Source organism: Pseudonaja textilis, chromosome 14, assembly GCF_049901715.1.
Source record: "Pseudonaja textilis isolate UNSWEBS1 chromosome 14, rPseTex1.2, whole genome shotgun sequence".
In the NCBI taxonomy this organism is placed as follows: Eukaryota; Metazoa; Chordata; class Lepidosauria; order Squamata; family Elapidae; genus Pseudonaja; species Pseudonaja textilis.
Window position 1 is genome coordinate 2,929,090 of NC_142003.1, and position 12,727 is coordinate 2,941,816.

Below are 12,727 nucleotides of genomic sequence, written 5' to 3' on the forward strand. Positions count from 1 at the left end.
CAGTTCCTTTTAAGGAAAACTAACAGCAGCTAGTCTTGGAACATCGAACATCATCCGAGTTAGAAGGGACCTTGGAGGTCTTCTAGCTCAACCCCCATGCCTAGCAGGAGACCCTATACCCTTTCAGACGAATGCATCTCCCGTGTACATGGCTTGTATGTAGTGGTGCTTCGGTGAGTTAACAGAGAACCAAGTTTCAAAGAATCCCTGTGACTTTTTTGAATGGAAGCGCTCGCCACAAGACATTTTAGATGGAAAAAAAAGGGGGGGGGGAGGAAATTGCATCGCACATTGTGTTGCTAATTAAAGCAGAGGCTTTCTTTACAAGTCCAGAGAATGATTGGTTTTGTTTACTCATCTACTGTATATAATACCAGTTTTGGGGAAAATCTGCAAAATACCAGTTTGGGAAAAAGTCCAATCTTGGCATTTACGTGAGTTGTAAGGTTTCCCACTGAAAATTCTCCCCGTTCTGTTTCTCTTCCAGGGAGCGATGCAATCTTGCCTACTCACCTTTTCTTCCTGGTTGAACTCTTAGCAACTATCACACACATACACAATTAAGCAATTATGAGTTTTCTGGGCATATTTCTCCACCCCAGCTTGCCATTCCATCTACACTCTCGCAGTGTGTTTTCTCCTAAAAATACAATAGAAGGTAAATTCTAGGTTTTCCTCATTTTGAAGAGTATACAGATACAAACATTCATTTAGTGACTGTAGTCAGTGTTCCAGAAAACCTCCACTCCAACAAATAACTCTGAGACAGACATCCTCTCCAAAGTCCCTTTCTAAAGTAGGTTTTTAATTATATTTCCACCATTACAACTCAAATCATAATCATATTTTCAACAGCATCTTGACATCTACAGGTAGTATTGTCTTATAAGTCTTAATATATTAACTATACATTTATCAATAACTAATCTCCTTATCAATAGTTAATTCTATTTTATATTCTTATGTACTTTAGATAGTTACAAATCATTTTCTTAAGGTCTCTTACGTATTGATCTTCACATCTTGTTTCTTATTTTTATTCGCTGTGCATTCATACCATTTGTGTCAAATTGAAAAATACTTGGAGTCCTCTTTCTCTTTCATTTTTAATGTGAGTTCATTTCAGCACTTTCTATTATTTTTTGTTGGGAGTTTTCCACATTTGTGCGAAAAATCCTTTTTTTATTTGGTTAGCAAACTGGCACATCTGGGGAATCCCGAATCTGAAAGTGTAATAAGTAAAAAATTACAAATCCACCCCCTGCACCCATCATCACATCACATGTCCCAATTGCCATCTGTCACAACTTGAGACTTCCTCTCACTTATGCGCAGAATAACATGACCTTGAATTAGAAAAAAAATGTTGTTATGTCTAACTACATACACTCCAAGAACTTCCACCCTCCCCAGCTGACAACTGTTTGAAGTTACGGCAGTCTGAAGAAAAGGACCTTATGAATGTTTTTCACACCACCATTGGAGCATGCCCATGGTCAAAATTTGGACACTTGGCAACCGGCATGTATTTATGATGGCCGCCATGTCCTGGAGTCACATGATCACCCTTTGCAAACTTCCAACAAGTCAATGGTCACGGGATCAAAATTCAGATGCTTGGCAGCTGGTTCATATTTATGACCGTTGCTGTGTCCCAAGGTCACGTTGATCCCCTTTTGCAGCCTTCTGACAAGCAAAGTCAATGAGAGAGCTGGATTCACTTAACAACCATGTTATTAACTTAATGTTGTGGTTCTCCGGCAGCCAATGCAGACGGCAGTGGAATTGGAAAGTGGGGAAGAACGGGGACCAGTCTGGGATTCTGGAGAGGATTTGGATGAGGGTCCTGCATCTGATGCAGACAGGACCATCTGGGAGTGGGGTGCTGCCTCTGGAGTCTTCAGAGTCTGGCAGCAGCAAGGCAGAGGAACAAGGGGAGCCTCTTCCTACTGCGCGTGTGAGCAGAGCTGCCAGAAGGTGAGAACAGCTGAAGCAGAAGGGGCAACTTGGGAGTAAGGCTGGGAGGTGATTGCCCCTCCCATAAGGGATAAAAGTCAGACCTCAATGACGAACACTTTGCAGGAAGCAAAGTAGTTCAATAGTGTCTGAGTCCTTCTGGAAGCTCCGTGAACTCTGGTTGTTGTTTTTTGGGACTTTAGTTGGTTTATGTTATAATTAATTGGATACTTCTGTTTTTGGCAGCATTCCACAGCACTGAAAGGTATGTGCTTATCTTGGGGAACTGTTTAAGATTAGTTCTGGCTGGGAATGAAAGGAATTCCCAGCATTGCAATAAAATAGGTTTTGCTTTTAAAACAAGTCTGTGTTTAATTACGTTTGACGAAGGGTCAGAACACTTAACAACTGCACGGATTCACCTAACAAGTGTGGCATGAGAGGTTGTAAAATGGGGCAAAACTCATTGAACAACTGTCTTGCTTAGCGATGGAAATGTTGGCCTCAGTGGTGGTTGTAAGTCAAGGACTCCCATTTGCCTCCTCGTTCCTTTCTGCCTTTCCCACTGGATTGGCACATTCGTACAAAAGCATGAACTGCCCAGGTATCTGCTCTGAATCAAATGAAAAAGAAAAATATTCCCACACAAGGAAGGCTGTACAAAAATGGTAGAGCCTGCAAAATATAACTCTGAATATTTCGCCAAGTGGTTTTTTGACCTGAACCGCGAAGGTGGTGGCCTTTTCTTTGAGTTTCTTGGTAATCACAGCCATCTCTGGAAAGAAAATATCAGAAAGGCGCTGAATATTTATTTTACCTTTAATGACTAAAAATGATTGATCTCCCTGACGGGCTTAGCTATGCCTTTTGATGTGACTACATTATATCCTCAAAGTTCAAAACTGTTCTGATAATGCTTTTTTTTTTTTTTTTTTTTGGAGATTTCATGTCTACATTCCCTTTCTAGAAGCACGTCTCATTTTATTTCCATATTAAAGAGTCAGGACTGGAGCTATTCCTATCAAATGAACTAAGGTGATTTTTTTTTCCGCCCTCCTCTCTGGAGGAGAGAGTTCTGATTTCAAAGTTGATTGATGTCACTTTGTTTAATCTAAACCACTCTGTTCCATCCCAAGTTCTCCGGTTATTTTAGGAGACAAGTCCTACCAACCTATGCTGATGGCAAAGACTGTGGACCAGAATGGTTGCAAGTGGAGAAAATGGAAATTACAGATTCCCGATAACTCAGTCTCCAATACAGTAGTCCTTGACTTACAACAGTTTGTTTGGTGACTATTCCAAAGTTGCAACGGCATTGAAAAAAGTGATTCATAACCGTTGCAACATGCCCACGATCACGTGATTTACATTTGGATGCTTGACAACCGACTCACATTTATGACGGTTGCATGTGATCCCCAGTTATTTGTTTAGCAGAGTGATGGCTTTCGGGGGAAAAAACTGCCCTTGTGCCTAATTGTTCTGGTGTGCAGGGCTCTATAGCGTCATTTTGAGGGTAGGAGTTGAAATAGTTTGTGTCCAGGATGTGTGGGATGTATAGATATTTTCACAGCCCTCTTTTGGACTCATGCTATATACAGGTGTCCTCCATGGAAGACAGGTTGGTAGCCATGTTTTTCTCTGCAGTCCTAATTACCCTCTGAAGCTTGTGTCCATCTTGTTGGGTTGCAGAACCAAACCAGACAGTTATAGAGGAGCAGATGACAGACTCCATCATTCCTCCGTAGAACTGAATCAGCAGCTCCTTGGGCAGTTTGAGCTTCCTGAGTTGGCACAGAAAGAACATTCCTTGTTGTGCTTTTTCAAGGATGTTTTTGATGTTAGGTGTCCATTTTAGATTTTGTGATATGATGGAACCTAGACATTTAAAGGTCTCGACTGTTGATACTGTGTTGCCTGGTATTGTAAGAGGTGGTAGAATGGGAGGGTTTCTTCTAAAGTCTACCACCATTTTGACATACTGTGGTTGTAAGACAAGTTCCACCTGAAGTATCCTTTGCAATAAACATTTGACAATGATGATAATAACTTGGAAATTCTGTGTACAAAGCTTAGCCTCCCCTTTTCATTAAAAAACGTTCTATTATGATGAAGTGAATCAGCCTAGCAATATAATTTATCCATGCCCCTTAATAATTGAAAGACCTTCCTGATCTCTGGTTGGGCCATACAGTTTGGCAACTAATCCCTCTGGAGGACCTGGCATCATGTGCCAATCTCTTTAAGGTCTGTTTATTGAAGGATATTTGGACAACCGTGTCTAACCTTATCAAAGCATGTCCAAATTGCTTTTCTCCTCTTCGCTTTCAGAGTAAGACCAGCTAGGGAAAGTGGTTTTGAGAGGTTCCAGCTTTTAATTAACAGCACGACTGAAACGGTGCCAAATGAATGGATAGCATATTAGCTTGTAATTTTGTAATAATATACATTGCGTCTTCCATAAAGGGAATAATTAAATCCCATGTTGGCTTCTTCGCTGTGGTTTATTATTGGCAGGGGGAGGGACTTTTTCAGTGAGATAAAAACTGCTTGTGTTTCCCACATTTGAAATTCACCTCCATTTGTTTCTGAAGCAGAGGTGTAGAGCAAGATGCACAATTTTTTATTCTTCGTACTTGCCCTTGTTTATTAAAATACAAGCAGCAATCCTGATGAGAGAGATCAAGAGTTACCTTGGGACTCAATAAAGCTAGAAGACGATAAAAAAAATATTCTTTGCTTACTAGACAATTTTCAAATGCAAAGCTCCTTTAGCAAAACACTCTGTTGATAACCTAAGCAAGTCTGGCCCCGTTTAGGAATCTAGTTCGTAAATAAGATAATTGAAGATTTCATGGCTTTCAGGCAATTAACCTTGCATTTACAGGCCTGTAAGCAATGACTAGAGTCCAGATTCCCCAATGAGTGGAAAGTGTACCTGGGACAGTCCTGAGAGACTAAATAAAACCTTCCATTTCTTCTTCTTTTTTTTTAGTGTTACTGCACCTCATCTGTCTGCTAAGGTCTAAATGCCTGATGATGTATTACTAAATTCTTTCAGCCCTACATTTTCCAGGATCCATAAATCAATGTGAAAAAGAAAATGAGATTATTAGGCTGTGATTCTGGAAGGTGACTTCTGCATAGATGTGATAAAGATACCAGGCTTCATCTAAAGGTTTCTGAGCTCTTTTCTTAGATGTGGAGATTACTTTGATCTCTCCATTATTGGGGATTGTCTGGACTGTAGGGGGAATCCTGTCGGATCATACAAAACTGTGGCCCCCTTCCATCAGAGTTTTCCCTTCTCACAACTCCCAGGTTCATCTGAGTGCTGTGATTGCCTGAGTCACATGTAGCTGCTGATGGATTTTATTACATTTATCCACCTGAAATGCAGACTGGTTTCTCCCCACTAAAATTATCTATAAAAATAAGAGAGTTGTTTCAGATTTGCTGAGCATACGGTAATAGAGGCATTATATATATGGTATTCAGCTTTGTTCGGGTATTTTCCCACGTCATTGTAGTTGTGCTTTTAAAGTTGTAGCAACGTTTCGGCAGAATCTCATCTGCCATCGTCAGGCTTCTGTATTGTATATATGTATATATTGTATATATTGTATATTCTGTATCAGTACAGAAGCCTGATGATGGCAGATGAGATTCTGCTGAAACGTTGCTACAACTTTAAAAGCACAACTATAATGACATGGGAAAATACCCAAACAAAGCTGAATACCATACATGTAAGTACCCGTGAAAACTTACAAAAACATTATATCTCTATATCTCTATATCTCTATCTCTATATCTATCTATCTATCTATCTATCTATCTATCTATCTATCTATCTATCTATTTCCCCCCTATCTTTTGGAAGGTTTGTTGAAAATTCAGGACCATCATCTGTAAATAGGATACAGTAACTACCATTTAAAATATATTGGTGTTAGCTATTTTGAGCCACTGCTGCTTTCTTCAGCATCCTTAGGGGTGTGTGAGTTACAGTGTACTTTACAGCTCATAAATTTGAATACTATAAGTCATATCTCTTTTTCACTTTGGGTATATGTTTGGAGGGCTTTCAATCTCAGCTGCAGGAATGCCTGTTAAAAGAAGACCTTCAGATGAACTAATAAACCTAGGAGGAAGAAAACCTTGTTAGTTCCAGAGAGTTTTCTGTCTACTAGTGGCACTGTGGTCAGACCAGGATGGAAATCCAGATGCAAAATGCATCTTTTGTCTGCTCTCTTCCTCATGTTGTAGCATTTTGCCCCTGTTTTATAGGCCCTGAAATTTAAAAGACTTTAGCTAAAGAATGAAGCTCATTCTAGAGATTTCCACAGATTTGGGATGAGGGTTCAAAGAACGAGTTTGTTGTGATTCTGCACTATTCAACCAAAGGTGAGCTTTCTCTTTGTGATGTAGCAAACAGAGAGATAAGAACTTGGCATGAGCCACTGAATATCAGCTTCATAAACTGAGATACTTATGAAAGCCCCTAGTAGCATAATACAATTGCTTAGCATGAGTACAAATAAGTCCAGAACCTTTTGGGCTTTATAACTCTTTGTTGTATCCAGACCAGGAAAAAAAAATGGTTAGAGGTTTCCTGAAGGAAACTGTGTTATGGAATTAAGTTTTAGTTTCCTGGATGATTTGGAAAATATTTATTATATTTTTGCATAGGACATGATCATATGACCTCAAGCTGTCTCAAGCTGGCACAAAATGGAAACAGTAGAGCAAGAATTGCACAAAACTCATGGAGAGTTTTGACTACATCAAAGGATGGATTTGTGGAATTGTTGTGCTTCCGAAGCCACTGCGAGATCATAATTAGTGTGTCCCCTGATGTGCAATAGTATAACATTTCATCGCTTGTATTTCCCATTTGGGAAAAATAAAATAAAAACAATGTACTGTAAGAAGCTCTTCTGGTAGCTAATGTGTCCATTTTGGCTGTAGGTGTAAATATATGGGAACATTGTTTGGATAAAAGGCACCTACAATACATGATCAAATCTAAACATCAAATCTAAAATCAAGTCTTAAAAAATGTGGGAAGAATAATGCAAATTTGCATCGGAATCCTTAGTTACAACCAGACTTTGTCCAGGATTATATTTTAATTTTGTTTCAAACGAATGTTACTTACTCTGCACTGCTTATTTAGCTCAATGAAAGATATTTGCATAATATGTAAACAAAAAGTTGAACAAATGTCTTTTTTTAATGGGCTCAAATAAATCTTGCAGAACATTGGCCTGTTTTTAAAATCATGCTGTTTTATAAATCATGTTTTTCAGAATGTTCTGATCTGCTAATTTTTAGTTCTAAAAATACTTGAGTTTGATGATTTTCTTATAATCCTGCCTGAATAGATCTTTAATGTTACTCATAAGCATTTATGCACAACCTACAGCTGTTGAATTCCCAGGCACGATAAGAAATACAGTTTCTGGGTTTAGATTATTGCTATGATGTGTTCCGGTGGAGAAGTTGTCCAACAGTGAACGATCAAGATCATGGATCATCTTGAATGTAGGACTTTTAAGATCTTGCTTGCTTCAGTTTCATTGAGTTTGGAAAGAGGGAAAACTGATGCCTGAATTTGCTTTTTCAGTTCTTAACATATGCAGTAGGTTTGTCTAGCTGAGACCCCACACTGCTTGTCAAACAAACAAGCTGGTGTTGTGCAAAAAGCAATTTCTTTCTTAAGACTCAGAGGTCTGAGCAACACAACGTTAATAATAATCACAATAAAACAAACATCCAGCTTCGAATGCCCAACATCACATTCTCAAGTCAAGTCCTGGGGACCCTGGCATCTTCACTTGTAGCTAATTAATTTGCAGACATACTGAATGTAAGAATGATGTTTTTAATCTGCAGACAATTATTTTGCATCTATTTTATTATTCATTGGTTGTACAGAGGCCAGGGTTCATAACTATTAGCTGCCACTTTTTAAGCAGACACAAATTATTGGGTAGGGCCCAGGAAAGAATTTGGAGACATGGTTATGTCAGACAGAAGCAGCAGCAAGGAAGTTCCCCAGTGTAGCATTATTTCCCTGTTAATTTGCATGTCAATTGTAAACAAATGAAAATGGGTACAAAGAGCTAATTAGGGTAACTGGTTTTTAGACATGGCTTCACTGGATGGCTCAGCTCAATAGTTCCTAAGGAAAAGAAAGTGGATTAGTAAATTTTAATCCACAGCTGCCTTTGTCACATGGTGGGAAATTTTAATTGATAGATGAAAACCCTGAAGGAAAGCTTTTCCTGCTCGCTTATGGTCTGAAACATGCGTTCGTAATTATACAGAAGTCTTCTGACTTTTTCTCCACAGTTTGGAAACATATTTTGTGCGTTTGGTAAAAAATACCTTGGCAGTTGTTGTTTTTTAAAATGGTACTGAGATTCTCTGATATCAATGCAATTTTTGCCACAGGCCTCAGCGGAACTCGAATCTGTTACAGAAAGTACCCACCCCCATTTATTGCTGTCTGCTAAGCTTTATTTCAAAGAAAGCACTTTTACATTTCGGCTGCTCCATCTCACACATACATTTCTACATTGCTCGCAGGAATTGTTCTTCTAAAGGGCAACTTGTTTTTTGCTGTCTCTTCAAAGAGAAGCAAGCATTGACGTGTTCCTGTCTTGCCTTCTTGAGGGTGACCAATGATTGGCAGAGGCAGCTGAGAAACTGGGTTCTCGTCTTCAGTGTAATGTAGTTGATTGAATTGAATTCTGCATATTCTTCCGTTCGAGTCCTTGTGGTGCGTGGTAGTTGTGTGCAGTGTGGCATCGCTATGTTTCCAGGGACCAGAACAAAACAGTCTTCATTTTCTCTGATAGTCTACACTTCAGTCAAGATTCGAGGCAGGATTGAGCCATTTTCTTTGGGTCATCGTATCTCAACAGTGGGCTTTATGGACACATGCTATGCAGGCACAGAAGAAACATTTGTTGATTCCTCCCACGAGGCTTTTGCCCCGGTGTTTTCAAGTGAGGGAAGACTTCACTTTGGGGGTCCTGGCTGCTTTCTGAAGTTGACCTTAAGAGATTTGGATTCAGGGGAAGTGGGGCAGCCATTCACCTATATTTTAGCTCTCAGGTTGCTATCCATGGTCCTGAAAACCAAGCCTTCTCCTGCAGTCTATGGTGCTGGGTGAACATCGGTTCATGCGTCATGCTAAATGAGCTTGTGGCTTATTTTAAATTGCTATGTCGTATGCTGGGTTTCCATAACTTCTAATCCATACCTGATGGCTTATAAACCACAGGGGAATGAATCCACACCCCACTCTTAGCCAAAACTAAAGAAACCACACAGCTGAGTGTGCTGTATACAGTGTAACGAAAGATAAAGTGTTATAATAAAACATGCTATGTTATCTATAGTATTTTTTATTCCAGGTTACTTCCAATGCCTCTTGGAGAATACCTGACCTCCAGGGCATTAGGGGAATAAGAACATTTTCGGACTGTCATACTTTCATACATCAGTCTTATCACTCTGATGGCTGTCCCAAAGGAGCTTTTTCAAGAGGCAACTGGACTTTCTGGCTTTTCTTTGAAAATGTTTCACTTTTCATTCAATAAGCTTCTTCAGCTCTGAAGACCAAAGAAGCTTCTTGGTTAAGAAGTGAAACCTCTTCAAAGGAAAACCAGGAAGTCCAGTTGCCTCTTGAAAAAGCTCCTTTGGGGACTGAGAATCTCCACAGGCACTTTGATGGCGATTAATGAAAATATTTTATGGAGTGGATCTGAATGCAGAATCCAGCCCTAGGGTGTTTTTTTAATCTTGATTTATCCAGTGATGTAAACTGGTAAGATACCATTTTGCACATAAGGCGTTCAAAATATCTCAAAGTGATGTGTTATCTTGCAGATGACGTAGCTCCCTATTTCAAGACAGAACCCAGTTTGCCTCAGACGCATCTGGAAGGAAACCGCCTTGTTCTCACCTGCTTGGCAGAAGGAAGCTGGCCTTTGGAATTTAAGTGGCTGCATAACGATATGGAAATCACAGAGTTCTCCAGGGAATATAAGTAAGTCATTTGAGAATGTGGAATCTTAATGACGTCTAGAATGTAGAATATGTTCTCAGTGGAAGGTCTCTTCCACAGTTTGGAAGAGACGTTGGACATTTTCTAGTCCAACTGCCTGCTGAAGCCGGAGATCCCATTCTAGAGGTGGTATTCAGCAGGATCTGACCAGCTCTGGAAAACCGGCAGTGGAAATTTTGAGTAGTTCACAGAACCGGCAAATGCCGCCTCTGACTGGCCCCACCAATCCCATCTCTTCTCTGCCTTCCGAGTCCCAGCTGATCGGCTGGGTCTCCTTTGGTTGCCCTGCACAGGAGAATGGAGCTGGAAAGCAGGTTAGTGGGGTGGGGAAGGAATGGGATTTTGCAGTAACCTTCCCCTGCCACGCCCACCAAGCCACGCTCACCAAGCCATGCCCACCAAGCCAAGCCCACCAAGCCATGCCACATCCACCAAGCTACACCCACAGAACCAGTGGTAAATTTTTTTGAATCCCACCACGGTCCCATTCCCTTCTTAACAAACAGTTGTCCAGAATTTTCTTGAAAACTTTGGGTGTCTGCAGTGTTTCTCAGTACGTCTCCATCATATCGACCCGATCCAACTATATCTCTTCATTCATCCCTCTTCTGTTACTCACTGATTCTATGATATACACTTAGAAGGTTACCCAAGTCTGTCCCAAAAGCATTTCAGCTTTCTGCTCTTATGAGCAAGCTGTGAAAAGATGAATGAGCTGTTCATATGTCAGCATTTTAGGTATTCCTTTGCTAAGAGAAGGAGTGACTGGTCCTTTGTATGTCTCAACATATGCATGAGGTGGATCAAATCCATCACACAAGCGCCTCGTACCTTCTGGTGTTATCACAAAGAAATGCTGGAATCTAAGCAACAATCTATACCAGAAGTGTCCAATCTAGGCAACTTTAAGACCTGTGGACTTCACTTCCTAAAATTCCTCAGCCAGCACACCCTGGCTGGGGAATTCTGGGAGTTGAAATCCACAAGCCTTAAAGTTGCCAAGGTTGGATGCCCCTGGTCTACTCAATCAAATAATCCTCATTATTTCTGCTTCTCTCATTTTGCCCTCATTGTTTTTTAAGTGGCTGAATGTTTTCTGTGTGTGGAATCAAAATTTAAAAGCTATTTAAGGTCAGTGTATTTTGATTAATCATGGAAGAAAGCAGACACGAGTCAACACAGCTGTTCGTTTGATCAATGGGATAAGCTTTGCTGTGGTCTGCCAGTAATAGAAAAAAAAAGAAATCACACATTCATATGTACAGTGGAAAAGAGGGATAGGTATAGAAACAGGTCTCAGGAAAACTGGAATTACCAAAGGTTTAATGAGAAATCAGGGCTGTTTTTCATTTGAGTAAACAATTTTTGGCCTTAGCCAGATTAGTCATTGTATATGCATAACAGGTTCTTGCTCATTTTTAATAATACCTACAATTAATATGAAATAGTATAGCATTTATAATTCTAAAGCAAGCTGTACTTGGTACTGTGAAATGTTGTAGCTACAGGGATTAGCTGAAAAACTCCCCTTTTTAAGGAATAATTAAGGTATTTACATTTTGCTAACATATAATATATACGTTCGTTTGTTCCCAATGAAACACAAAGGGTTTTTTTCCCCTTTAGTCCTTGATTAATTTGTTTCCTATCCTTGGAACATTTATTTTGTCAAAGAAAGTGTTCACGGAAAACTAATCTAAGTTTACAATATTTATTGGAATAAATATGCTACTATGAATATTAAAGTTCTATTATTGATTTGTTAATTGTATGCAACAATCCAAGATATGGTTGGCTTGTTTGGGTTTTTACATTCGGGGAATTGCATTTATTCATTGGGATGAAATTATTACAGACTGTTTGCCTTTGGCATTAGACAGTTTGGCTAAATTTGGCTCTGATGTTGTCTTGTTGGCAAGCAGCAAAACAAAATACCTCACTGTCGTATCTTTTTCTGTTTTTGCCAAGTAACTACAATATGGTTCAAATGCTACTTATAATCCCTGCCAGTTACAATCAGCGACAAAGTAATAATTGATTAGAGTAGAAGAAGATTTGCACTCCAGCCCAAAAAGTAATAAAAATGATCCTCCAGCTTAAGTTTATAATGCATTTTAGTTAATACAAAGTAAATTATTCATTGTTAATAAATACTTCCATAATTTATATAGCAAGCTTGAGGGTTGAGGCTGAAAAAGAGAATAACTAAGATTTTTACGCAGTTATGCTTTGCTGCTCACATTATTAATCATGATCTGTCATCAATATATGATGTGTTTGATAATCCACACTATCCAACCTCTGCATGATTCATGTGTAGTTTTGTGTAATGTAGAACAATTTATTAATATGTAAGCTGTGCTGGAAAGATGAAAAGCGATATATCTTATCTTGGCATTTCCAAAACAAGATTTACATTCAGGGTAGACAATAATGTTGCAAGAAAATTGGTATTTTGTTTCTTGCTTTTATCATGCCTTTCCCCCCAAAGAAATCAATGTAGCACATGTGATTTCCCCCGTGTTATCTTTTATCAACAGGTTACGATGAACCTGAGAGACAAGGTCTCTCCTAACCTCAGCCAGTCAGCTTCATGGCTGCGTGTGGAATTTAGGCTTGCTTTTCCAACCATAACCCCAAATGTTATCCTCTGTAGCATCTCGAGGGGAATTGGTGACAGACAAATAGGCC

At 39.5% G+C, this 12,727-nt stretch overlaps 1 protein-coding gene across 2 annotated transcripts in view; it reads left to right on the top strand.

Annotated features, from left to right (window-relative positions):
• The window catches only part of SDK1 (sidekick cell adhesion molecule 1), a 367,483-nt gene that overhangs the window by 63,708 nt on the left and 291,048 nt on the right, over positions 1-12,727 (top strand). For both annotated transcript variants that reach the window (XM_087912912.1, XM_087912913.1), the window contains exon 2: positions 9,859-10,018. In XM_087912912.1, the coding sequence (XP_087769038.1) occupies positions 9,859-10,018 (160 nt within the window). The remainder of the gene's footprint in view (positions 1-9,858; positions 10,019-12,727) is intronic.